General features: G+C 41.1%; 2 protein-coding genes across 2 annotated transcripts; both read left to right on the forward strand.

Moving 5' to 3' along the window:
* Nucleotides 1-7,174: 7,174 nt before the first annotated feature.
* On the forward strand, nt 7,175-12,831 carry FGG (fibrinogen gamma chain). Its single transcript, XM_056323566.1, has 10 exons — nt 7,175-7,318; nt 7,410-7,454; nt 7,886-8,069; nt 8,174-8,267; nt 9,287-9,417; nt 10,111-10,244; nt 10,378-10,562; nt 11,294-11,571; nt 11,917-12,086; nt 12,607-12,831. Exons 1-10 carry the CDS (start codon nt 7,244-7,246, stop codon nt 12,619-12,621), a joined length of 1,311 nt encoding a protein of 436 aa, XP_056179541.1. The 5' UTR covers nt 7,175-7,243; the 3' UTR covers nt 12,622-12,831.
* Nucleotides 12,832-18,999: 6,168 nt separating this feature from the next.
* Nucleotides 19,000-26,013, forward strand: FGA (fibrinogen alpha chain). The gene is made up of 6 exons (XM_056321908.1): nt 19,000-19,157; nt 20,956-21,084; nt 22,146-22,329; nt 22,630-22,775; nt 23,734-24,787; nt 25,164-26,013. Exons 1-6 carry the CDS (start codon nt 19,107-19,109, stop codon nt 25,880-25,882), a joined length of 2,283 nt encoding a protein of 760 aa, XP_056177883.1. The 5' UTR covers nt 19,000-19,106; the 3' UTR covers nt 25,883-26,013.
* The last annotated feature ends 525 nt before the right edge of the window (nt 26,014-26,538 follow it).

The raw sequence follows: 26,538 nt of genomic DNA on the forward strand, positions 1-26,538 counted from the left end.
TCCTCAGCAAGTCTTGCAACGGTCTCAAATCCCGTGGCAAAATTCAAATGCAGTTTACCTTGTCTGAGATTCCGTAATCAAAGTGCTGCATTGATTGCATACTCGCTCACTTCTGTGCTTAAACATACCCAGAATAAATGCCGATCACTTAACAACCATTTACGACCCATGAATATAAGTAAAACTCATGCTGATAGGGCTTGGGTCAAGATTTTGTGCTGCAAAACTGAATTTTTGGATGTGAGAGGAGAGCAGGCCACTCAAGCAAAGCAAAGCAGAGGCCGGTAGATGGCTGTGTTTCACCGCCATCCGCACCTGCCTCACCTGCAAAACAACCACCGGCCCCCAAAAGTGGTGTCTATTCCCACCAGCATCCCCTGTGCTGTCTACACTACACAGAGAAGCAAAATTCGCCCTGGATGAACAAATAAGTTTTCTCTATATTGAGATGCAAATATTCACATGCGCATGTGTACATTGGTAGAAATGTCTTGGAAACTAGAAGGTGCTTTATTCTTTTAACTTCTTTCAAATATATTCATAGCGTGGATTTTGGCAGCAGGTGCTCGTGGTTATGTGAAGGGCTGGATCTTGCTTTGTCAGAAACCATTTTAAGACCTTTATGGGGCCTTAAATACAATTTTAGCAAATTTGTACATGGATGTTTACATGTGTGTGAGAGAATTAAAATCCAATGTGTATAAAAGATGAAGGCACACCTATTAGTTGATCTGCCAAAAACATGAGGAAAAGATTTAGGATTGCTTCCGTTATTTGCAACAGTGCGTTGAAGAGATGAAGGGATCAAATTGCCTGTATTCTGTTGGTTCCCCCAGCAAACTTGTTTCTTACTCAATTTAGACTTGTCCGTTAGTAAGTAGGCTATTTAATAAGCTTGTTGAGGCTTCAAAAAAATCATCCATTTTATTGACAAGAGTAATTTATACACATACTCTATTACTTCCATTTGACTAGACTAATTATTTTCCTAAAATAAAGGCTGTGAGTTTTCATCATCATCATCATCATCATCATTCCAGCATGAACAGTAATAGCTCAGGGCTTGTAATTTCATATATGAGGTTAGGATGGTTTTGAAAAAAACAGAGGCAAATTATTTAGAGGCTTTTTTTCCAGGTAGGCTTGGGAAGCAATGTTCTGTGATGGTCAAGTCTTAATTTTGAGATTTTGGGCTTTATGTGATTTAACCAATTTTAGAAACAGTTTATTGCTCTTTGAGGACATCAGATGGCACTGTGTGGTTGTCGGTAAAACCCAGAAGAAGCCACAGTCAGTAACAAGCCTATGTGAAATTCATACACGGAGCTGCTAGTAAAAAATGTGAATGTCTTTGTGGCCTATGTAGGGGATAAGAGTCAACATTAATAGATGCCATAACTCTGTCACATGATAGGAATTCATTATTTAATGTACAGCTTTTAAGAGGTAGCATGATTCTGAATTACTCTCATAAGTTGTGAGAAGGAAGGGGGAAAAAATCTTCTGTCTTTAATTTTTATGCTGGAGAAAGAAAAAGGCCACAGAGTTAAAAAAAAATAAAGAATACAAATTTTTCCTGTGTATGGTTCAAATGTAGGTCAGTCTGAGATTCAGTTCCCTTCAGTGACCCTAAATACTTAGATTTACTTTTATTATGCTAGTGCCATTAATGTTTCAAACATAGGCCTGCGCTTCCCTCCCTGTAAACAGACTTGTGCACCAGCATGGAGTACATATGATGTGTGAAAGAAAGGTGAAACGCATTCTTCTGCTACCACTGTCCTGAATTAATGGGGTTCTGAGCTAATCCTGGAAGCCAGGGAGGACAAGGCAGCATACATTTTCCCAAAGCAAATACACTTTCCATTATTTTTCTAGGATTTTTCTGACAGTCAAACTTCCTCTGATTGCTTAAAGGAGCAAAGTATTTCACAAGCCAGGGTTTTATTGTGAAATATATTACATTTTTGTTGTGTTTCCTTTAATGTCACTGTAAATAAGTTCCTGTACAAATAGTATCAGCAATAGCATCAGCAGATACCGACAAATATTTTAGTTTCTTGAGGCTCTGTCCTCTCAACTAATTACAAAATATTTAGCAAATATTTGAATTTATTACTTATCTCATTCCCACAAATTAGTGCATCTCTTTGTTTAACAAATGGAGTTCACTGCTCTTGCCCTCAAGGTAAAGTATACATTGCAATCTCTCTTTTGCAGACAGTCTGAAAACCAACCTTTTCAAAGTGAATCAACAGTTGAAAATGAGCTCTGTAAATCAGTAAAGGGAGAGAATTTGCCATGTTGCATCTAACACCCCTATATAAGGCACAAACAACTCAAAGCTCAGTAATGATGTTTAACTGATCCCAGCACGTGGTTTGGGGGTTTGTAGTATTTTAGTAGATTTTTAGCATGTTGAAGTATAACAACCTATGCTCTGGGACTCAGAAAAACCTCAGCCATGACAAAACACAAAAATATGTAATCTTCTGAACTATATTGATTTTGTTCCTTTATATCACATTCATATTGTTTTCTAGAGATATGTTCACTTTTAATTCCTCAAGATTTGAATGAAGTTTAAATAAAACCCTTAACATACGAAAGTAAGCAAGCACGAAACAGAAACACTATAGGACTTTTCAAAAATAAGGTAATAGCTCACTCAAACCATCAAACATCTGGCTTAGGGACATGAGGTATTTTTAGAAGTACTTTAATGGTGAGGTGCCATGATTTTTGGCCTTTCTAATTGTTAAATATTTTTGAAAATACGTCTGTAATAATAAGCAAAGACAAAAAATAAGAACTATGTATTAAAGCAATGATGCATTAGGTATATAAAAAACCCCTTGGTTATTCTTTGCAGAAATCCATGGGTCTTTTACATTGCTATATTATGTACAAAAATGCTGGAAAAAATGACTGCAAGAATGTATGTGAGTAAAAAAACAAATGACTTAAAGCAGTCATGCATCAGTGTGATTTCCATGCTTAGATTTAAGAAAATATAATATCCCATAATGATGTAAGAATACACTCTCAGGTGAGTGAAAGTATCTCTTCTGCATTCATGGTAGGCATGCAGCAAAACAGCTCATGAACTCTTTCCAAAATGGAAAGCTCGGGCTGATGTGAAATATACACATTTCTTTCTTTTCCTCACTCAGTTTTCAAAGCAGCGACTGTTTCCAGCCTGTATTTGAACCGAAGCATAGTGGATATCTGCACTGGTGTCATAAGTGAGAAGAAATTCAAGCCTCTGCCATGCACAGCAACTGGTTTTTGCTGACTCACGAATCCTCCAGGCATTTCACTTCAGGAAAGGTGAAGAAGTCTGTTGCACAGAGTGGACTACCCAGTTGGCAAAAATGTTGTGATTTACCTTTTGCCCAAGTTTTGAGTATTGAAAGAGAAAGAGGAGTTACAAAAGTTGTTTTTTTTTCATTTTCACTTTTCTGCAGTTGGTTTTGTAACACACCAGCGGCCTAACTTCAATAGTAGACAGCTTTTTAGTCATCTCTATTTCTCATCCTAATTATCACTCATTGATTGACCTAGCTTTTACCCACTAAGCTGTGTATCTTGTTAGTAGTACAAGCAGGGTAATGCATACTGGTGATGGATTGCAAAGTAGGCAATTTTTTTCAGTATTACTATTCGGGATTTTTCAACATTTATTGTTGGTATTTATTTTCACATATGAAAATTAACTTCTGGAGCATCTGAAAAAAATGCCCGTTTATGTCATGTCCACCAAACGCTTTCAGTTAAAAAAATAATATTACTCCAATAGAAACGTTAAAATAGATTACTGAAGCATTTCTGAAATGTTGTAGACTGATTTTTCAAGTTAGATTCTTAAGGCATGTAGGTATAAGCCATAAACAGTTGTTTGTCCAAGACAGCCATAAGAATACTCAGATATCCAGGAACTGATTTACATATACAAGCATATTTCCTCTGATTTGCATTTCTGAGGGAAGATTTACTAGGAATAATGGGAAGATGTTGGATAGTCTCGCAGTGGCTGTTTGACAAAAATGCTGATAAAAATGAGTTGAAGAAAGCTCTTTTAAACAAATAATGATTCATCTTTACTATCTACTCAAAAATAAATAGCAAGAAAAAAGTAAACTGACTTTGAGAACTCTTCTTTGTGACTGCTACATGAATCGTTCCTCATTTGTTACCAAATCAGCAAATAGACTTCCTGGAAAGAAAAAAAATGGCCATTAAATCAACACAGTCAAATTATGTTGGACACATCTCAGGTACAACGAGGTCTCTGGCACGTTTGTTTGGTAAGTGGGTCAGCTGTTTTGCAGCCAGGACAAACCAAGACAAAATGGTATGTGATAAGGGAGGAAAAATATTACATAGCCATTCCACTAAGAATACATGTTGTTTTCAACTTAATGAAAAGCAGGAATAAGTTATTTCTAAGTCATGCAAGGTGAAACCATAGAAGAAAAGTAAAGGAAGCAAATATATGAAAGCATTAATTATTGAAGGCTAAATCATGACCATGTAATCAAGTAAAGCAAACAAAAATTTCCTGAAGCTTGCATATTTACATCTTCTGCTAAGAAGTACAAGCAGTTGCAACCAGAAATACAAATAGGCAACACTTACAAATGCATTGTACAGATATTTTGTAATCATTAGGGCAATGTTTAAAATAGGTTCCTTCATGGATGTAAATATATACAGTGATAATTTTGTGTAACACAAGCACCTCACTGAAAATTCAGTTTTCCTATTCCTAAACCATTTGCAGGCATAATGACCTTTTGTTTTACCCACCCAACTAGCCAATTATCTAAAACAATGAATCTCTAGTTATACAAAGACATTATTTCATTACAGCCATTCTTATGTTTTAATTCTAAAATGTTAGGCATTTTATCTCAGGGTTAGCTAAGCTATTACTGCCAGTGTTGGCTGTTGTCATCTTTTCTGAACCACTACATTCTTGCATGGGAACACAAGACGCATTTTTCTGTATTTTGTTACCAAATACTCTTCTGAAAGAGTTTCAAGCCTATATGTATTACTATTAATGACAAAAGGGAGGGGGATGTTCTTTACTCTGTTAAAGAATGCGGGATACCTGGACTGCATTATATGATTCACCTGTTGTGACATGAACATCACGTGCCCATCTGCACTCTAGTGTACAGCTGTGGCTGATTCTGGGCCAGTCGTTTTACAAAGTTCATACTAGCAACCTACTCATTCTATATTGTCATATCTAAGGGAATCCTAGTGGTGTACAGCCACTGCAATTGTACCTCCAGGATCCTCTGGACCCCATGTCATGACCTGCAGCCAACAAAGCAGCAAAGCAAGCTCCATGTGTGAGCCGCAGTGGCAAGGAGATTCGCTGGTAGTTTCCTGAGTCTATGTTAACAGTGCTAATGAAGCAATAACAGAAAACACAAGAGCAAGTAGACTTTTACTGAGCTTTATTTACTTTATTTTCACTCTTTAGGAAACAGAACTAACCATGTAGAAGGTGGAGCCATGTTCTATTTATATCAGTAAGGACAACAGAAGCACATTCTGCACATGATCCTTGAATGTAATTAATACCAGGTTTGGAAGGGCAAACTTCTAGCACCTGACATCCTTTGGAAAGGACTTTTGGCAGCCTGGCAGCTAACTCACTGGTCATCAGTACAGTTACTGGAAAGCTGGCTTTCCCATGAACAGTGCTTCAGCTTCACATAATGCCATAAATTTGATTTTTAGCATCATAAATGCTCAGACTTCCATCTGGCAATATGTGGCTGCATCGTCGGACATGATGGGAATCTGGTTGACCAGATGTGACCAGATGAAAAGAGAATATACAGGTCAGGGACTCTCCATGTTTCATGGCATAATTACAGAATCATAGAATCATTTAGGTTGGGAAAGACTTTTAAGGTCATCAAGGCCAGCTGTTAACCCAGGACAGCCAAGTTCACTGCTAAACCATGTCCCTAAGCATCACATTTATGCTTTTTTCAAACACTTCCAGGGACGGTGATTCCATCACATCCAGGGGCAGCCAGTTCCAGTACTTGACCACCCTTCCAATAAAGAAATTTTTCCTGATACCCAAACTAAATGTCCTCTGGTGCAACTTGAAACCATATATCTAATTTTGTAACAATCCAGCTCCTACAGAGTGCTTTTGCTATGAAGCAGACTTGAAACACTGATCCTGCTGGACAGAGGTGAAGTCGTTTGCCTGAAATCACAAAGCCAGTGACAGATCTAGCAGTGAGCCTCGGCCCCTCTGTTCTTTTTATCATTTGGTCAAACGTGTATTGAAGTCAAAAGCTTCTTCAACAGTGTCTCACCACACCTGATACCGCACAGACAAAAAATCGGGCTTTCTCTGGAGAAGCCACAGCCTAAAGATCAGGTGCAGGGCATGAGTAGAAAGCTATTAAGGCTATACATACAGATAGCAAGCAGAAGCACATACCGAAAATAATTTGGCTAGGATAAAGCCGGTAGCAGAAGAGGAAGCGTGTCACTCATCTTGTGGGCATATTGAATAAGGCAGATATGACAGCCTTAGTTCTCCAGCTAGGAAACTTTGACCAAAGTCATTCAAATGGACTCCTTGAGCTGAAGGTTAGAGAAGATCCATGCTTTCATTGCCTGTGAGCAATACCACAGGCTTCTTTTCCAGATATGCCACTGCCCAACATAACTTCATACTTTTCTCTGCCTTACTTTTGTCATCTGCAGACTAGGGAAAATGATGATGGTTCTTTTTGCAAAGTACACTGAGATCTGTGGCAGGAAAGTGCTACGTAACTGCAAAATAATATTTATTGTTAGGGTATTGGTAGTTGTTACAGATAACTCAGATATAGCTATTGTGGCTTTTCCTTGGGCTGTTTGAGTGAAATGTCTGCCAGCCCCCGTTCCAAAGCTGTGTGTGAGTTTCCTTACACTCGTGCTGCTGGAAGCAGCACCTCCATGCCTTTGCTCACGCCCCTGCCTCCCAGGACCTCCTGGCTGGAGCAGAGATCAAGCGGCTAAGTGGGAAACAGGTTCTGAAAATGGGAAGAGAGGTGTGCAAATTCTGGGAATCCACCTCAACCCCTTACCCCACCTCTTCCCGCCACCTCCCAGTGCCCGCCCCCAGTTTCAGCCTGTTGCCTTAAACCGCAGCCGCCCAGTGCTGGGCTCAACATTTTCGGCTGCTGAGGGCACAGCTGCACCCGCTGGGACAGGCATGATGGTGCTGAGGTGGTGCAGCTGGGCTCCCCTGGGGCCTCTCCTCTCCCTCCTCTTTTCTACCAGCATGGCGGTGAGTGAATACACAGTGTTAGAAAACGTGTCGGCACCGAAAGTGCTATCAGAGAAAATTCACTGAAAATGGTCTTCTTTCTTCTCTTCAGTACATTGCTACCAGAGAAAACTGCTGCATATTAGATGAACGATTTGTAAGTACCTAAACCATTTTCTTTTATCTTAAGAGTCTAATTAAAGCTTTTCTACGCTGATCATTAACCACCAGTATCACTTGATCCTCATTGTTACTTTCCATACTGACTAAATATCCTGTCCTTCAACCCGTTATTTATTAATAGCGGTATACACTTGGTAAAAGCGTATGGGAGACTGCACTGCTGATGAAAGCGTATATACAGAAGATGTTCCGAGTAACAGCATGCACTGTTTTCTTGCTGTGTGTGCACACAGTGTGAAAGTAAACTGCCTCTGGAAATTCGAACACAGACGAAGCGGTGGATGCCTGCCCTTTTTCATCCACAATCGCTTATAGAAGTGGCACCTCAAAGTTCCCTGACCAAATATTCTGCTTGTCTTTATTTGCTCGTGAAACAATTGCTGATTATTATTCTTTCCTCTTTAGGGTAGCTACTGCCCAACAACCTGTGGCATTGCAGATTTCTTTAATAAATACCATCTCACTATGGATAATGAACTGAAGGAAATGGAGAGAATTTTACAGCAAGTTACTAACTCCACAGGAACAGTAGAACATCTGATTCAACACATCCAAAGCCTCTATCCTCCAGAGAAGCAGACACTACCAAGTAAGAATATAAAAACAAGTACACAACTGACAAATATAATTTATGTAGTTCTGTTTTTTAATTTGCCTAATTGCAATAATTTTATACCTTTGTCTGTTTTACAGATTCAATTGATGATTTCACTCAAAAGTCAAAGAAAATAATTGAAGAAATTATCAGATATGAAAACACTATTTTGTCTCATGAAAGTACTATACAGTAGGTATCTTCCACCTTTTATATCACTTGACAGTCCAAATTGTTTTCTTTCTGTGCTTTTATCAAGTGCAGCTAAGGCTCCCTCAGAAAGGTTTTTTGTGCTCATGTGGACCGTTGTGCCCACACTGTCATTAGTAGCTGCCTAGCAAGACACAGAAGGATCCTGAGGGCCTGATATTCATTCTCTGCTCATCTGCATAAGCCATTAGCTGTGCAGGAAGAGCAAGACAAGAATGTCAGGAAGCCTAGCAATATTTTTATTTATGCTTCTTTTTTTTTCTTTTTTTTTTTTTCCTGTGCCAGTTACTCCTACAATTTTTTTCATGACTTTTGGAGATTTTATTTATATGAATTTGTGCTGTAAGGCAATGTGTGGAATATTTGTGCAGCCATCCACCCTGACTAAATTTGCTGCATCTATCCCTTAAAATCAGCTTAGTTACATTGATATAAGTAACTATAAACTCACTGGTAGCTTTTTGTAAATTGATGTTGAAAATAAAATTGAAAAGTTAATCGTTAACATTAGAAAATCGTTAACTTTCTAAATCTTAAGGGTATGTTTTTTGACCTGAATGTAGAAAAAATTCCACTTCTGTAACATTACATCAAAAACAATTTAAGCATTCTGCCACTTGCAGCAGTTTATTTACAGCATTTATGTTTTACACGTGCATCCATAATCAAAGAGGAGTAATTTATCATTTACTTTAAGAGAACAAAGGAAAACTTTCCATAGAGATAAATCCATACTGGTTTGAGTTTTGCTGATTGGAGTCAAGTCAAGTTTTGCATAAGGGTGTGCTTCCATATTTGGCTAGTCAAGTTTTGCATAAGGTTAAGCGTGTGCTTTCCTATTTTGACTAGTTTCCTCAACTTTAAACATCAGTGCTAATAGAGGCACAGCCCTTTACAGAGGTGTGTGTGGCAGCATGCTGCAGAGGTGAGGCATGTGTGCAGGGAAATGCATATTCAGGAACAGCTGGAACAACAAGCCATTTTTATGTCTCTCTGTCCAGACAGCTGACAGATACACATATATTGAACAGCAACAGGATCGCACAGCTGAAAGAGAAGATTGCCCAGCTGGAGTCACACTGTCAGGAGCCATGCAGAGACACAGCTGAAATACATGAGACAACTGGAAGAGGTGCAAAAAGTGCTTCTTGTATGGTGGAGGGTTAATTCAGTTACAAGTATCACCAGCTGGCATCACAGCAATGGGTTGTTTGTAATCTTACGGGCCGTAGCTGCCTGCAAAAATATAGTAGATTGCAAGTTGATGAATTGCAAGATGAAACCAGTGCCTTGATCACAGTAAGTACCGGGTAGAATGCTCTGCAAACAAGGCATTCAGATGGAACAGAAGTCTCACTTGCTCCTTTGGCCTTTTTGGCCAAAATATGATTATTGTTACAGCCAAATATTATTATGGCCAAAATGCATGATAAACACGAGGGACATGAGTTTCCACAGACTCAGCACAAACAGCAGATAACTCATTATCACATTTCTACTAAGTCATCTGAAAAAAAATTTAATTATCCCATTGGCTTCAAATGTGCTTTTTTGTTGCTGTAGAAATCAATGCGACAACTATATTTTACATTTTTGCTTAAAGTCTATGTGAGAACAGATTCTTCCTCATCTTACACAAGTCCTGTGACCTTCAGTAGTATTTTTTATAGCAATGACATTAAGATGTGCGGACTAAATAGCTAACTTTGCAACAGTGACATTTAGATGAATTGTGTTTCTTGCACTAAGAAAGTTACAATATCAAATAAATGTGAGGATAGCACTGTAGCTGGATAAAATAATCCTTTGGATATCTTTACTTCAGATTGTCAAGACATTGCAAATAAAGGTGCCAGAAAAAGTGGTCTTTACTTCATCAAGCCTCAAAGAGCCCAGGAGTCATTCCTCGTCTACTGTGAGATTGACTCATATGGCAACGGCTGGACAGTATTACAGAGGGTATGCCACTTATGTATTATTTCCATGAGCAAGCTTATTGCATCAGCACTGTTTTTTATTTACCTCCATAAAATACCTATCTTTTTGATTGAGGTTTTTGATTTGGGGTTTTTTCCCTTTTTTTTTTCCCCAGAGACTGGATGGGAGTGAGGACTTCAAGAAAAATTGGGTTCAGTACAAGGAAGGATTTGGGCATCTGTCTCCTGATGACACCACTGAATTCTGGCTGGGCAATGAGAAGATTCATTTGATAACTACGCAGTCCACTCTGCCATACACCTTACGAATAGAACTGGAGGACTGGAGTGGCAAAAAAGGGTATTTGCTCATAATGCTTCTGAAAGTGACAGCTCAAAACCTCTGCTCCCACTGCTGCATCAGTTTGTACATCATCTGAAAAAATGATGAGCCCTTAGACCTGCTAGCATGCACAGGACACTGCTTTGGCTCCTGAACTCACAGCTGTGGCAGCAGTGACTGTATGTGACTTGTTGCACTTGCGTGTCTGAAGACCACGTGCTGGCAGCTCTAGTTTATTTGGCAGAAGGAATCTGTTTCTTCTCTTCACGTTTCTTCATATCTTATGCATCTTATGGACTAGATGATTATTGTAGGCCCCTTCCAACTGAACTATTCTATTCTATTCTTTCCTGTTCTATGTATTCCATTTTCCAGAAGGGCTTACTATCCTTGCTATTTCTTGAGACATCCACTCCTTCCTCCCACCCATGAAAGATTTCCTCATGACCTACATAAGCCTCAGCATTATGAACCTGGGAGATACACGTGTGTGTGTGTGTGTTTATATAATATAGATCTTTCCTACATCACTGAAGACCAGTAGGCAGAAAACACATCTGATACCGGAGCACAAAAGTTGGTTGGATATATGTCATATACTGAGGCACAATCCTGCAAAACCAATTTCTTTCCAAATGCTAGGATGCCATCAATGCCTTTTCTGCGGTTTGAACTCCTATGAATTTTTCATTTCATGCATGTACGGGGAATACAGCATGCTCACATTCACCATTCTCCTTTGTTAACAGCACTGCTGACTACGCCGTATTCAAAGTGGGAAGTGAAGAAGACAAGTATCGACTGACTTATGCCTACTTTATTGGTGGTGAAGCTGGGGATGCCTTTGATGGCTTTGCTTTTGGAGATGATGCAAGTGACAAATCTTTAACCTCTCATAACGGCATGCGGTTCAGCACCTATGATGATGACAATGATAAGTTTGAGGGCAACTGTGCTGAGGAAGATGGGTCTGGATGGTGGATGAATAGATGTCATGCTGGCCACCTCAATGGCAAATACTATATAGGTAAAGTATCTTCTAAATACCTATAACCCAGGACACTGTTTCAGTGACAAAGAGGAATGGGCCACTTTCATTATGTTTTGCCATCTGGATTTCTCAAAGCTGGCATAGCCCATTCTTTGCAATAACTGTTAACACCAGCAGTAGGAACTAGTGGCCACTCGCCAGCCCAAATTGGGAGAATCAGTCCTGGTCCTGAGAGAGGCAACCTAAGGGAAGAAGAGTAGTGAATGTGGCCTGTTAGTATGCCCAGGAATGCCATGGAGGTGTTACTACCAAAAAAATCTATGGGCACGTTAACTGTTGTAGAAAGCAACTAACTGTTTTGCTCCAAATGATATTTTTTAGGTGGTGTGTACACATCGAAAGAGGCTGGTCCAGCTGGATATGACAATGGCATCACCTGGGTAACCTGGCGTGACCGGTGGTACTCCATGAAGAAAACTGCAATGAAAATCATCCCATTCAACAGACTGTTAGTGGATGGACAGCAACACAACTTAGGCAGTGCCAAACAGGTTCGACCACAGGGCCAAGGAGATATTTAAAATGACAACAGAACATAGTTACAGTTTCAAACACTGAGCATGGACACCTGAAATGTTCAGCCCATTGCACCTTAGAGAAGTTGACTTTGTCTACCATATTTGTATTTTGTACATAATATTACAATTTTTACATTACAATTTTTGGGGGTATTTTTTTTTTAATTTACATTACAATTAAATTACAAAAAATAAAATTGTAATTACAAAAATCGTAAAAAATTACAAAAAAAGAGAAAACAACAAAAAAAAGAAATATTTGTACTTTGATTTTAGTATACCTTCCCATTACTGTTTCTTTTAACAGATAGAAAAATGGATAGTCTCGTGATCAGAAATAATCCCTTGCCCTCATGTATTTTAAATGCTACATTTTTAATTGGCAACTAGTATAACTATGTATGAACACTATCAACATGTCATCGTAGCCTTATGTTCTTCTTTCTTTAGAAGTACATTATGCTAGTAATGCTTTCTTTTTTTTCTGTTGTAGGTTGGAGACTCGTAGAGGGAGAATTTCACAAAGACTGGTCTGAACAGAGAAAACACATCTTTTATCTCTTAAGACACCAAACTTACCTAAGGTTACACAGTTCAGTTTTGACTATAAAATGCCGTTGACTGTAAAATGCCCAAGCTTGAGCAGTGCTTACCTCTGTACATGGGTTGGTTTTTTTTCTGTACAAATTCCCAATAAATTTTTGATTATTACAAAAACTCTGAACTTGTTATCTGTGCTCTGCTGTTGGCCAAACCAAGCAAAATAAACTTTGTGATGATTGGAAGGTTACTCTGACCAAACTTTTTTGATTCAGTCATTCCTGAATTGCGTGCCAGTAGTTTCTGCTCTTCATTTAGAGGCGAGTGTTGGAGCTATTTGTCCATAGAATGTGGCTTGTTTCCAAAAGTTTCATTTTGTTTTCTGATGAAATTGCTTTGTGACATAGATCAAAATACATAGCAACTTGAAAGAGGCCTAGATTACTGCTGAAGGCTACTTAACTGAACTTACCAAAAAGTAACGAATACATTTTGTATCAGAATGCATTAGGAAGTATACTGTCAATGACCAAGAACAGATATTTTACTCCAGAGCATGTATATTAACAAGTTTTTCAAATACTACTCAAAATAAAAGTGTAATTTGCTATGTAGCACGTAGTATTGCACTGTACAGCCATTATTCTTGAATATCTCCTTTTTATTAATAAATATTTAAAAATTAATCTAATGTATCTAGTGCCATTATCCAACCAAAGACGTTAAAATTTGTAGCAGAAATTAATTGTATTATACTTGCGTTTTCTTTTTTCTAGATCTGGTAATAGTTTTCTAAGTGATCCACATAAGAAAACTCACAGCACAGATCAAGAACAGCAAAGTCTGTGATACTGTTTGAATGTACTTACCCAGAATATCTGATGAGTGCATTTGAGGAGTGCATTAGCAAATCAGATTAGATTTGTGGATAAATTCCTCAACAAAAAAATACACTCAGAGCTACAATAGATATCTATATATCTATATCAACTTGATATATTAAGAACTGAAATATGAAGTGTATCCTGGTCTTTATTTCTACTAGCAAGAGGCCAGAAGTTCACCTGGTATCTGAATAGCACATTTGAATGCTTCGTTTTAAGGACAGGGAGACATTACACTAATTAAACAGATCTCAAGGGTGGTTTATGCCGCCTCAACACTTTTCCAGCTTTGGTGCCCAGGTCCCCAGTGCCGCTGCTGCTCAGCCTTTTCGCCTGCATCTGAGTCTCCACAGCATGATAAGCTGCTGTCCCCCTGTCTTTTTTACTGAAGTTGCTTTGACTTAGTTCAAGTTCTACCCATGGGCCAAAATCTAAGAGGAAGGAGTAGGTAAGAAGGAGCCCTCATTAGCATAGGGTCAGCATGGGGTTAACGAGCTTTTGAGTTGAGGGACAACCCCTCCACACCACTAAACCAGCATATGCGCGTGGCCCTGTTGCACCCATGCAACCAGCCATGCTGTGGGGCTCACCACCAGCCTTGACACCCCGTTTCTTGCCGAGCAGAGCAGTTTTCTTGAATGCTTTGTGTCATGAGGCCTGTCCTGTGGTTCCTTGTAGCTGAAGCAGTATTTCTAGAGAGGGCTGAGGGTTGGCCAAGTTCAGTCTGATCCTGGTTCTGCAAGCAGCCACTTGAGTGGCATTGGCCAAGTCCCTTCCACTTTCTGTTTTCAGTTTATCCCACCTACGACATGACTTTAAGGTTGTTACTATTTGTAAGTTTGCAACATGGAATTAAAAAAGTATTCCTTTCCCCTCTGTCACTTTGACCTCTGTATCCACACTTCGCTAGGTCTGCACTATCATTTGCCTCTCCTGGTCTAGGTTTTGGCTGCAATGATTTCTTTGACGACAGTCTGGTGTAAATACACATGTTCGACTAGTGGGAACTGGCATTTTATGTGTTGCTCACCAGAGCTAAGACCGGCTTATTCTTCCGGTCGGTTTCTTCATTGGTGTCCTAAGTTTTTACAAATAATTTTAACCTCTTTGAAGAGGACCGTTTGCTCTGGGTGGTCAGGAGGGTCGCAGCTGTTGAATCCAAGAAGCTTGATTTTTTCAAAGAAGCCCTGTGCCAGAGTTCATCAGGCAGTCTGCAGGATCCCAGCCTGCAGTTACATGCCCTGGGCCCTGAAAGAAGGACTGGCAAGACTCATGCCTTTCAGAGCTCCTTTCTACTGTTTCCAACCCTCTAACTGTCAGAAAGAGGCCTGAGAAGATCTCCTGTTTTGCCTGACTCATAGAGAGAGAATGATACTCTCAGTAGTATTTTTTGCAAGCAAATACATTGCGATTTGACTTAATGCCCCTATTTTGTATACTGAGAGGTCATATTTCTCTTTTCTGAGTTAGTCTTTATCGTACATGACTGTCAGACCGCAGCCTACAGTGGAAGTTGTCTGTATTTAGGCAAGCCTGTCCCCTTCTGAGTTTATAAAATTTTGTTATAGGATTTGGTGGCTGCAATGAGTTTTGCGTTTCTTCCACACCTTGTGCTTGCAGTCACTCTTCCAAAGACCCCTGTAGCACAGAACAGAGGATTTGGGAACAGCAATATTTTTTTCTTTTGCATGCTCACCCCAAAGCAGGAAAAAAACCCACCCAAACCCAAACAGAAAATGTGGACAAGGAAGGGATAGAGGTAGGAAAAGGCAAACGAGGTGGACGGAATGGAGGCCTTGCTGGGTCCCTCAGTCCCTGGGACATTGCATGGGGAAAATGTGGCACCAGATGCTGGGACTGGCTCATAATGAACTCTTTTAAGAGTTGAGTAGTCCAAGGAGTATATGAAGAGAAAGTGGAGCTGAGAGCTGGATCTGAAGGAGAATGGGGTCTAAGAGAAGGTATCCAGAGGAGGGACATGAATGAGCAGGTAAGAGGAGGACAAGGCACTGCTTGGAAACTGGTTGTGGAGACAGGTGGTAGGACAGGGGACGGGGGCAGTGCTGGCTCACATCTAGGGCACACAACCCAGAGATAATTCCCAGACTCCCTGACTATGACTGTGGCAACCTGCCAAGAGCAGAGCAGCCGAAGTAGTGAACTGCACTTCTGTCCTTCGATCATGAATTAAAGTTAAATCCAAAGTTTATCTAGCTCTTGGCCTTTAGCCTTTCAAACAAACACAGGGAGAAGCGACTGTATGATTGCAACATGAAAGCAAAGGTACAGGCTGAAGGTCAGACCCCACATTCAGTCCTCAACTGGAAAGCCTGAGGAGCTCCTCCTTCACCTCAGCTTCACCCAGCGACGCCCTTCGCATGAAGCTGGAAACCCCGGAGCTTCACTAGCGTTTATGATCAGCTATCAGGTTTTTCCAGTCCTTCTAGCTTTGGTGGCCGAGTTTAGTTGGACCAGAGCTTAAATTTTCCGCGTTTGAAGGTCACCAGAGAGCTGCGCTCTCCACTGGGGTCAGAGGAGGCCTGGCACATGCTACTGCCGTGTCCAGTGTTACCCTGGCAGCCGGTACCTGGGACATCACCTAGCAAATTGTCTCACCCTTTGTTAGCATGGCTGAAAAGACAGAAATTCTGTCTTTTCAGAAAAAGAAGAAAAATAAAAAAATAATTAAAAAAAAATGCCTGATGTGCTCTTGATTTTTAAGGCCTATTGAATTGCAAAAATAATGTTCAGAGATCACTGAAGATCACAAAATCAAGCGCTTACAAAATGAGAAAAGCCAGAACTAAGGTGACATGTACATCCCATCTGAATTATGAAGGATGCTTGAGTTGTTTCATAGCTTGTAATGCATGTAGTAAGACCAGGTGGGGCACAGTTGTCCTTTACTTACAGCTGACACCCTGCAGAAGGAGGTGCTATTCCTGCCCTCACCACCCGAGCAGGTTCCTGTGGGACCAGAGGCAAAACTCTTCAATGTCTCAGAGCTGGCTGCTGGATGTTCCCCCTGAGCCACATTGCAGACACGGAGCTACAGCTGCCATCAGTGGGATCTGCATGGATGGTGTGCTCGGAAGACTCCGACTCTCCAAATGGATCCCAAAAATTTATAACTACTTTTTGACTTAACCTTCTCTCCTGGCTTCTGCAGCTGTGTAGAGGGGAAAGGCATGCCCAGGGAATGAACGCTTGTAAAGCACTGGGGTAGCGGAGTGATGAGCACCATAGGAAAATTCTTGAAGCTTTAAACAGTCTGCAAAGCATCACCATAGAATAGAAAGAGCTGGGCAGCTGCTTGCTTGCAGAGCACCATCCATGTTTTCTGTGAAGAGGAAGAGGTTCAGTGGAAGAAACATCACACATGATCCTGCAGTGAAGCAGAGATGAGCGTACGCGCAAGGACAGCATATGTAGGTTGTACCTGCGATCCTTGTGTTCCTGACCATGGAGGTCCTAAGGCTATAATCTCTCAGCAGAGTTTTGTATCCCTTGTGGAGGCTAAATTAGAGCTTGCTGGTTTGAGTGGGAGACTCTCCATAGACCCCAGCTTCACTTTAGATGAAGCTCATTTTACTCTGTTCTGTAAAATAATTAATCCTAACCCTGCAAGACTTCCTCTTATTGTGGTCCTTCTGTCCTGTAACCATTTTATTGTCCTCTGAGCTTTTTATAATTCTTTCACAGAACTGCTGCAACAGAGTGAACAAAACTGTGTAGGACTTGGAGTGGGGAAGCATCGCCAGTCTGGCCGCTGCTCAGGTTAGCAGCTGAGCATTTTGGTGTGTAGGTGTATTGATTATCTGCTTTGAGTTCAGGAGCTGCCTTATGGACATTTATCAACCAAAGAACACAGCCATGGCTGGCTGATCCTCAAACTGAGCGAAGGTAACATGCGGTCTGTTTGGACATCTGTTGCTGAAGTTCGTTGGGCTGTCTTGCTGCTGAAACCTGAAAACCTTTGTTACATCATAGTATTACTGGCACTGCACGGGATTCAGCAGAAGACTTACAAAGCAGTTGCAGGGAATTGAAATAAACAAAACATCTTGTTTCAGAATGTGCACAGAGAAGACTAAGCCTTAAACACAACAGAAGCCCTTTGTCATGCAAAACCAGATCCTTGGTGTAGGTGTTGAGCACTGCAGCACCATCTTATTGAGCTCTTCTCCTGGAGGATATGAGGTAGTGATATTGGTATAAGTTAAGTTAGGTTTAAGAGGGCTTTCCTAGATAAGAGAAGCATGAAATGCAAGGCCAAAACTGGGAGGAAACAAAGGGTCCCGGCCAACTGCAGTGAGCTTTACATGGGGAGGGTTCAAGCCTCCTGAAGGCAGAAACCAGTAGAAAAATCAGAGGAAAGGAGGATAAGCCAAAACCTGGAATGGCTTGGAATGGAATGAATGGCTGCTGGAATGGATCCAAAGCTAAAATCAGCTATTTTGATTTAAATATATTGTACAAACTTAAACATGTTCCTCCAAAGGAGACTATGATAAGATGTTACAACCTGTAGATGATGAAGAGTTTTGTGAATGTCACGTGCTTTGAGAAAGCCAAGAAAGAATTTTGTTCTTTCAACTGATTAGGCCCACATTTGCTCTAGCAGAGGTTCTCTTGCTCGTTCCTGCTCACTGCGGTGGCAGCTTCTAAGATGGGCAGCACCTCTCAAGTGTGACAGCCATGTACACCACTTCCCACTACCAGTAAGGCTGGTTGTAGAGCTCGCAGCAGCAGCATGGTACCGTCGATTGCCACACACAAACTATACACATTACACAAACATTTAAGGAGATGTGACTCCTTAGGAAGTTTTAATTATGCTTAACATCTGCTCTGGGACATCTTCATGTACCACTCTACTGTGCTTTTCATAAATATCTGTTCATTCCAAACATCCTACTTGATAAAAAATTATAACGTTTGTGTGAGAGACAGCATAATGTTGAACACATCATGTGTTATACCAATACCAGTAATGTAAAAACTGATGTAAACTGGGTTCTGCACTCCTCAGGAATTAATTTTGGTTGATGACCACGTAGTCACAGATAGACTGTATCAACTTTTCTTAGACTAGTATCTGCTTTGAAAAGGCCAGTGAATTTCACAGCAATGGAACAGTCACACAGCAAGGGCAAACAAATTACTTCCTTTTTCAAAAATCAGCTCTTTGGTGATGCCCGTCACACAGAGTGTGTGTCTTCCAGCAGGTAAGCATTGCTGGATCCAACTAGGTCCTGCATACATCTTAGGTGAACATCCAGTTACAAGAAACTAAGCTTTAGACAGATTTTTTTTCCTGGAATACATGGTGTTGCCCACATGTTGGTGTTGTGCAAACTCATCTGGAGCAAATAACATCAGAAACTTGTGTAAGAGGCCTTAAGTAATCACCTAAGCGGGGGAGTCGGCGGGGCACCTGGCATGTTTTGTCTCCAAACAGAAGGGAGCATAATGATTAATCACAGCTTTGCATGAAGGTTTAAATTGCACCAAATGAACAGGGAAGAGAATCCTTTCAGTCAGAGTTCTGCTTGCTCTCCTCCTGAAGATGATATCAATGAGGATCCTCTGTGTCTTGCTGTGCCTCCACTTACCCTGGGTATGAGTTTGCTTACTTGATTCTTTTCGTATCTTTCTGTTTTGAATAGTGAGCGTTTATTTAATGTTCATTCATTAGACAGATACATTTTGGCTGTCACCTAGCTCATAAAATTCAATGCACACACATATGCACAAGCTTACTGTAACTGCTTCACTGCTGGACTCTCATCAGTAGTTCTTGAGTATCCAGCTCTCTTCCAGCTCTCTAGTTTTGCTTAATTTGGTTTTTCTGAATCTGCCTAACTTCAGGAACAGCAAAGCACATACATTAACATGAATTCATAAATTCGTCGGTGTTGCTGTAAGTCTTAAACCTAACAGACTGGATGCTAGTGGCCCCAGCCAGTCAGGAATTTCCATGTTTATTAAGGTGAATTTCACTCTCTGTTGGATGGTGCTTCAGCAGGCTTTTCCACCTACAAATGACACACAATACATTCATTATAAAATACACATTAAAACCCAACAATTCCTGTGGCAGAAACATCCGGTTAAACTAGAGCTAAGTAAGAAAAAAAAATTTCAATAAGGAAAGAGATAGACTTGATTTTCAACTATGCTAACATAACCTTGCTGTTTTCTCATTGAGGTCTCAGGCCATAATCTTAGGTTAGATTCTTTATGTTTCTCTTTTGACTTTTTTTTTTTTTTTTTTTTGAGGAATGTGCATGTTTAACAAACCACAGAAATTCTAGGAAGCAGATGGGACAAAACAGAAGCAGTCGTATTGGAGCTGTCAATGCTGAAAGGGCACAGACCACATAAAATCAAAGTTTTTATTTGCTGCTTTTAAGAGGCACTTGGGCCAGATCTTCAGGATGCATCAAACCAGCGTGAATCTGCTGATTTTAATAATGACTTTCCAGTTCTCTGGGGCTGAGATTCTGGCCCTGGAGGCTAGAATTAGGAAAGATTTATCTTCCTTGGAAGTAATAATTGAACATAATAATCATAATAAGTAAATATTAATTATTAATATTTTCAAGCATGAATTATGCTGCTTGAAAAGAACATCAAGTGTGCAGAGGAATCCATTCAGACCAAATTACATCTCTAGCCATAAAACAGGGCTTTCTTTTATGAAAAAAGAATTGTTTTCCAATCTTTTACGAAGTGATTCTTAGGTTTGAAGAAAAACTCAGTATATTTATTTCTTTTCTTTCCATTAGCACCATGGAATCCATCCATCACTGACATTACTATTGTACTACAGTGTTGTTAGCTTTCTTGCTCTTTATGCCAGGTGAAACAGTGCTACAAGCTTACAGTTAGCAACTGGGATTAAAATCAAAGACACTCATGGGAAAACTCTCTTCATATGTATCTTTAAGCCAGTTTTGTGTAGACTGAAGGTGGCAGAATGAAAACAGAAATTTGGAAATATTGAGGCAAATGGAAATAGAACATAGGATTTTTTAAGTATTTGTTTTAACTTAACCAGCTACAATCTAATTTCAAGTTAATTTTGTATGTGTACGCAGAACACAAGACTTCTGTGGAATGATATTATCATAATATATCCTGAGCATCACCAGCTCCCTACATAGCAACATTAATTTTAAGAGATGGAAGACTTTGTTCTGACAAAACAACAACAACAAAATAATCATATCTTAGAAGAAATGTCAGGAATAAAATCCCTGTACTGTTGGGTGTGCTGCTTTCCAGATGGCTGCAATTGCCACATGTCACCTATGCCACCGAGGGCTGGAGGACAGCAGCATTATGTTGCTGTTCTCTCGGCAGCTGTTTCGTTAATCTTGGCTTTGCTTTTTTCTCTTTTTTCCTCCTGGCAGGCACAAGGTGGAGAGACTGACTTTGAAAAGGAGGGTGCAGGAGTGCGTGGTCCCAGGATTGTGGAGCACATGGCCCAGTCCACGTGCCAGTATGAGAAGAACTGGCCCATCTGTGCAGATGATGACTGGGTGAGCGATGAGCTCTGGGGGCAAAAGTAGGGTGCCCACAGACCCCAGACGGACCGCTATGATGGGTGCCATGCAGCCAGCACGTGGCTGGGATGTATGTCTGAAGGAGGACGGGGGATGCTTCATGTTGGGGCAGGCTGGAGAGAGCTCCTGCAGGAAAGAAAGAAAGAAAGTGAGAAATGAGGAGAAAGAAAGAGAGAGAAGAAGTTTGCAGGGGTGCAGAATCAGATGAGAAAGTAAGCCTGGAAAAGAAAGATGAAATAAAAGAAGGCTTTACCTAGAAAAAAATAAGACAGGTTTCTTTTCAGAATTCTGATATTGCCACTTTTGGAGTTGGTAAGAGAAAGGCACCAGAAAGAAAGATGTGTGACAAAGAAAAATAACTAGGAATAACTTACACTTCACAAGTTACTGCTTAGGAAGGCAGATGGCAAAATGTTCAGTAACCATTTCATAATGATCGACGGAATGTCTTTGTGTATAAACTGTTAAAGTTCTCTCTCTCTTGCATCTCAGCCCACCTCTATGCTACAGTTATTTGATGAAGTCTTGGCAAAGAGTTTTAGTCTGTAAGAACATTAAGTTTTTCTGCGGAAAATGTTACTTAAATAAGTTTGCCTCTAATATCCTTGCTCAAACTGGACAACCGAATTCTCCTTACAGCAGCCCTTTGGGAAATATATATATATATATATATATATGTCTTATTTCACCCCTGAGGAACAGAGGAGGTGGAAAATTAAGGGTTTACTTGTTCCTCATGCCCCACTTTTGGCAGGTTTCTGAGGATGCACTTCACTGATTCCATCACACCACCGGTGCCAGAGGCATACGAGGTAAAGGATGAGCCCCCCGGTCACTTGCTCTAAGTCACACAAGTCCTTTGCAAGGTCACTGGATGAATAGGACAGGACACCTAAAGAGAACTTGTGGAATCTTGCCCTGATTTTTTTTTTTTTAATGTGTTTTCAGTGTTAGCCAAAAGTGCTGGCAAACATAATGTTAGAAAAATGTTTACTCGTGAAGATTTTAAGACAATTATTTCCCTCTTCCAATTTTAGGGTACCAAATGTCCTTCAGGCTGCAGGATGCAAGGACTAATTGATGAAACGGACCAGGATTATAGTCACAGAATAGACAAAATCAAGAAGCTGCTAGCAGAAAGTCAAAACAACTACAAAAAATCCAATCGGATAATTGTGGAAACCATAAATGTACTAAAACCAAACCTGGACAGTGCTCAGCGTAAGTATCTCACATGCAGTTTTATTATCCCTTGCTGAATTATTGGGGGTTTTTTAGTGCATAAGCAATATGTAGTGAAAATATAAGCTGCGCTGGACCTTATTATCAAAAGCCAGCATAAACATAGTAATGCAAGACTCTTAACAGCTAACTAATGAAAACTAATGTAATGTTAACCTGCTCAGTGCTATGAGAAATATGTTCTTAATTACTGTTTTAATTACATGTTTTAAAATATGCTACTCTTTTAGGAAAGAAAACCACATGTACATAGCTGACTGTGAGGCATTTCTGTTTCAGAGACTGATGAGAATTACGGTCACGTGTCAGGAGAACTGAGGCGGAGAATTGTGACATTGAAGCAGAGAGTTGTCACTCAAGTAAACAGAATTAAAGCTCTGCAGAACAGCATCCAGGAACAGGTGACAGAGATGAAGCGCTTGGAGGTAGGTGGCTGCTACGTAATTTCTATTCCTTCCAGTGCTTAGCTACAGGAGGGTCTATCCATCACACCGTATGTGGCGAGCAGTGCTCTTTCTGGAAGACAACATGATGCAGCTCTCACAGGATCTGACTTGCCAAGGCAAATCCCCGAACAAGTTGCTTTCTGTGCAGCTTGGTTTTCTGCTCCTGCTGCATGGGAACCAACATGAGCTCAGGAGGACTCCTGGTCCCACCTGCGGCTTCTGCTCTGAGACAGGCAGCAAGGATATTATATATTGGTTATATACAACTGGCTCTGTGAGGTGTGTCTGCTCCTGTAAGGAGCTGCTGAGCAGCTGGGATGAGGGGGATGTGCCCTGTCCTTCCCCAGTGCTGCCCACAGCCCATGCTGGCATTAGAGCCCATGTTCCCTGGTTGCAGCCAGTTCTGACAGTAATGCGAGGAGAAGTCCTGGCTCAAACAGTGGTTTTGCTCAAAAGCCAATTTGGATCCCTGGATCAGAGACCCAGCTTTTGGATCATTTGAGAAAACAGTGGTAACCCCAGGATGGGAAGCCTCACAGCAGGGCCATAACAGGCTCTGGGACAAGCCCAGTGTCCTCCCCTCTCCCTGAAGGACCTGTTTCTGCCCTGGTCCCCAGGGAGCGTGCCCAGTTCTGCAGCGCTCCCTCCAAACCCAGAGGTCATCCCTATGCCCTGAAAATAGAGGGAGCAGAGATTGGGAACATGTCCTAACGTACTTCTCCGTGGAGCTCATGTGCACTGCGCTATTGCACTTGTCTATTTACAGTGGAAATAAACCCAGGGTTGATTTCAAAACTGAGCTTTAGAAAAACTCAGCTGTAGGCGGGAGGTACCAGGGCAGCTCCCACCTTTCCCTAGCCCACTTAAAGGTATGATATCTTTGCTTGAGAAAGTCACGAAAGCTCCCTAACCGAATTATTTTTCTCCATTTGTGTAGGTGGACATTGATATTAAGATACGAGCTTGCAAAGGAACCTGTGCTAAAAGTTTTGGTTACCAGGTGGACAAGGAAAGCTATGACAACATCCAGAAGCAGCTTACCCAAGCCAACTCCATCGACTTGCACCCAGAGCTTCAAACCACCACCTTAAGCACACTGAAAATGAGGCCACTTAAGGACTCAAATGTTCCTGAGCATTTTAAGCATAAGCCTCTGCCAGAAATGCAAGCTCTGAACATAATTAATAACATCAAGCAGATGCAGGTGGTATTAGAAAGACCAGAAACAGACACAAACCCTCCCCGAGGTGACAGCTTGTATCACGTGGCAGAATCGAGGGGGGATGGACCTGCATACACCAGCAAATTAGTTATTCCTGCTCATGGGAGAGAAACCCTTAGTCTGGGAGACAAAACCTCCTCCCCTGTCCGTAGATGCACCAAAACTACCACCACAAAATATGTCAGTGGCCCTGATGGCCCTAGGGAAGAAGTAGTTGAAAAAGTGGTTTCTTCTGATGGCTCAGACTGCTCCCATTTCCCAGGAACAGGAACTGTTGGTGGGACAGGTGACTCACACAAGCTAGAGAGGTTATTCCCTGAGCTAGAGTCGTTTTTTACCCCTGACTCTCCATCCACTGCTAGTAGGCACTTTGATGGATCTAGCAGCATTTCAACTAGCAGCCACTTAACTGGCACAGGCACTAGCCACTCAAGTACTGGGGTATCCAGTCATTCAGGGACTTATGGGGGGAAAGGCAAATTTACAGACTTAGGAGAGGATGAAGAAGATGACTTTGGAGGACTTCACCTTCAGCCATCTGGATTCCCATCTGGCAGTGCAAGTCACTCCAAGACCGTAGTGACCAGCGCCTCTTCTAGTTTCAACAAGGGAGGCTCCACTTTCGAAACCAAATCACTAAAGACCCGTGAAATAACTGAGCAGCTAGGTGGGGTGCAACATGATCAGAGTGCAGAGGACACCCCAGACTTTCAGGCACGCAGCTTCCGACCGTCAGGATCGAAGCGAAGGACAGCCAGTGCTGGGAAAGGTACACGGGCATCACAGAAGTAGTTATTGAGGTAGTGGAGCCAAACTCCATCCATAACCAAACTGACACATTGGGTTTAGATACTGCAGTACAACAATGATGATAAAATGCAAGCACTGTGTGTTTGTGGCCACCTTGGAAATCAAAAGGAAAATATTTCATTAATAGTTGGGTATTACATAGGCGGTTCACGATTTAAGAAGTACGTAAAGTTTTATTTTCTGAATTCTTTTTAATGTTGCCTGTCACTATACCTAGTGTAGTCCAAGACATGTTTAACAATTTCCCTCAGAGCTATTGGTACTTGGATTCCTCTGAACCTTTTATTAAAATTTGCTGATAACTCCTGTCAAACCAGATCAACTTTTTTTTTTAGACTGTGATGATATCCGCCAGAAACACACTTTTGGTGCCAAAAGTGGCATTTTCAAAATCAAGCCAGCGGGATCCAATAAGGTTTTGTCAGTTTATTGCGACCAAGAAACCACTTTGGGAGGATGGCTATTGATCCAACAGAGAATGGATGGATCAGTGAATTTTAACCGGACCTGGCAAGACTACAAGAGAGGTTTCGGCAGCGTGGATGGCAGAGGGCGAGGAGAGTTCTGGCTGGGCAATGAAAACATACACTTGTTGACTCAGAACAACACTCTTCTTCGGGTAGAGTTAGAGGACTGGGATGGAAAAGCTGCGTATGCGGAGTATATCGTACAGGTAGGGTCTGAAGCAGAAGGGTACACCCTTGCCGTGTCCTCCTATGAGGGAACCGCTGGGGATGCTCTGATCGCTGGCTGGCTGGAGGAGGGCACCGAATACACATCCCATGCCCAGATGCAGTTCAGCACCTTTGACCGCGACCAGGACCGCTGGGAGGAGAGCTGTGCAGAGATGTACGGGGGTGGCTGGTGGTACAACAGCTGCCAGGCGGCCAACCTCAATGGCATTTACTATTTGGGGGGCCACTATGACCCCAGGTACAACGTTCCTTATGAGATTGAAAATGGCGTGGTCTGGCTGCCATTTAGAGCCTCTGACTATTCCCTTAAAAATGTTAGAATGAAAATCAGACCCGTAGAAAGGCAGGCTTTTAATTAATATGTTACAACTACAAGTTGAAAAGTTTTTTTTATATGTGTGTGTGCATCATGTACCTTTACTCTGGGAATTTGAAGGCAACTGGACACATCTATGGCTTAAAAATAAACACTGATTAATTATCAACAAAACAGTCCTTTCATTTTATTTATAACTAATGTTTTCAAAGAAATACTGATTTTGAAACTCTTTTTCTATGAACTTGGTCTATGTCTGTGACTATGTCTATGTCTTTGGCAGCTCACACCTTGACTGGAGATAAAAATATTTATAATTTGAAGTATTTACTTTGTTTAAGAGTGTTAAAGAAGTAAAAGAATTTAGAAGTTCAACACTAACTCCTGCCTCCACTAACATGAACTGTGAAAGTCTGAGTTCAACAGTGACGCTTCTGGGTCATCTCCTCTCATCTCCATTTGCAGACGAGCACAGGGAGTCAGTTCTCAGGCAGAGCCGCGGGTGGTTTGGGGTCTCACTTTTGCTGCACACTTACTATGGGGTACCCTTTGATAAATGATGCACGCATTTTAGGACTGACTTTTAAAGGTCTCCTAAGCTTTGATATTACAAATGTGGAGGTAGACCTTCTATCCCATTGATGAATTCGAAAGTAGTTGACCATGCATATTATAGCTTCAAAATAAGACAGTTCATGA

This window comes from Falco biarmicus, chromosome 1 (assembly GCF_023638135.1).
Source record: "Falco biarmicus isolate bFalBia1 chromosome 1, bFalBia1.pri, whole genome shotgun sequence".
NCBI classification, from domain to species: domain Eukaryota; kingdom Metazoa; phylum Chordata; class Aves; order Falconiformes; family Falconidae; genus Falco; species Falco biarmicus.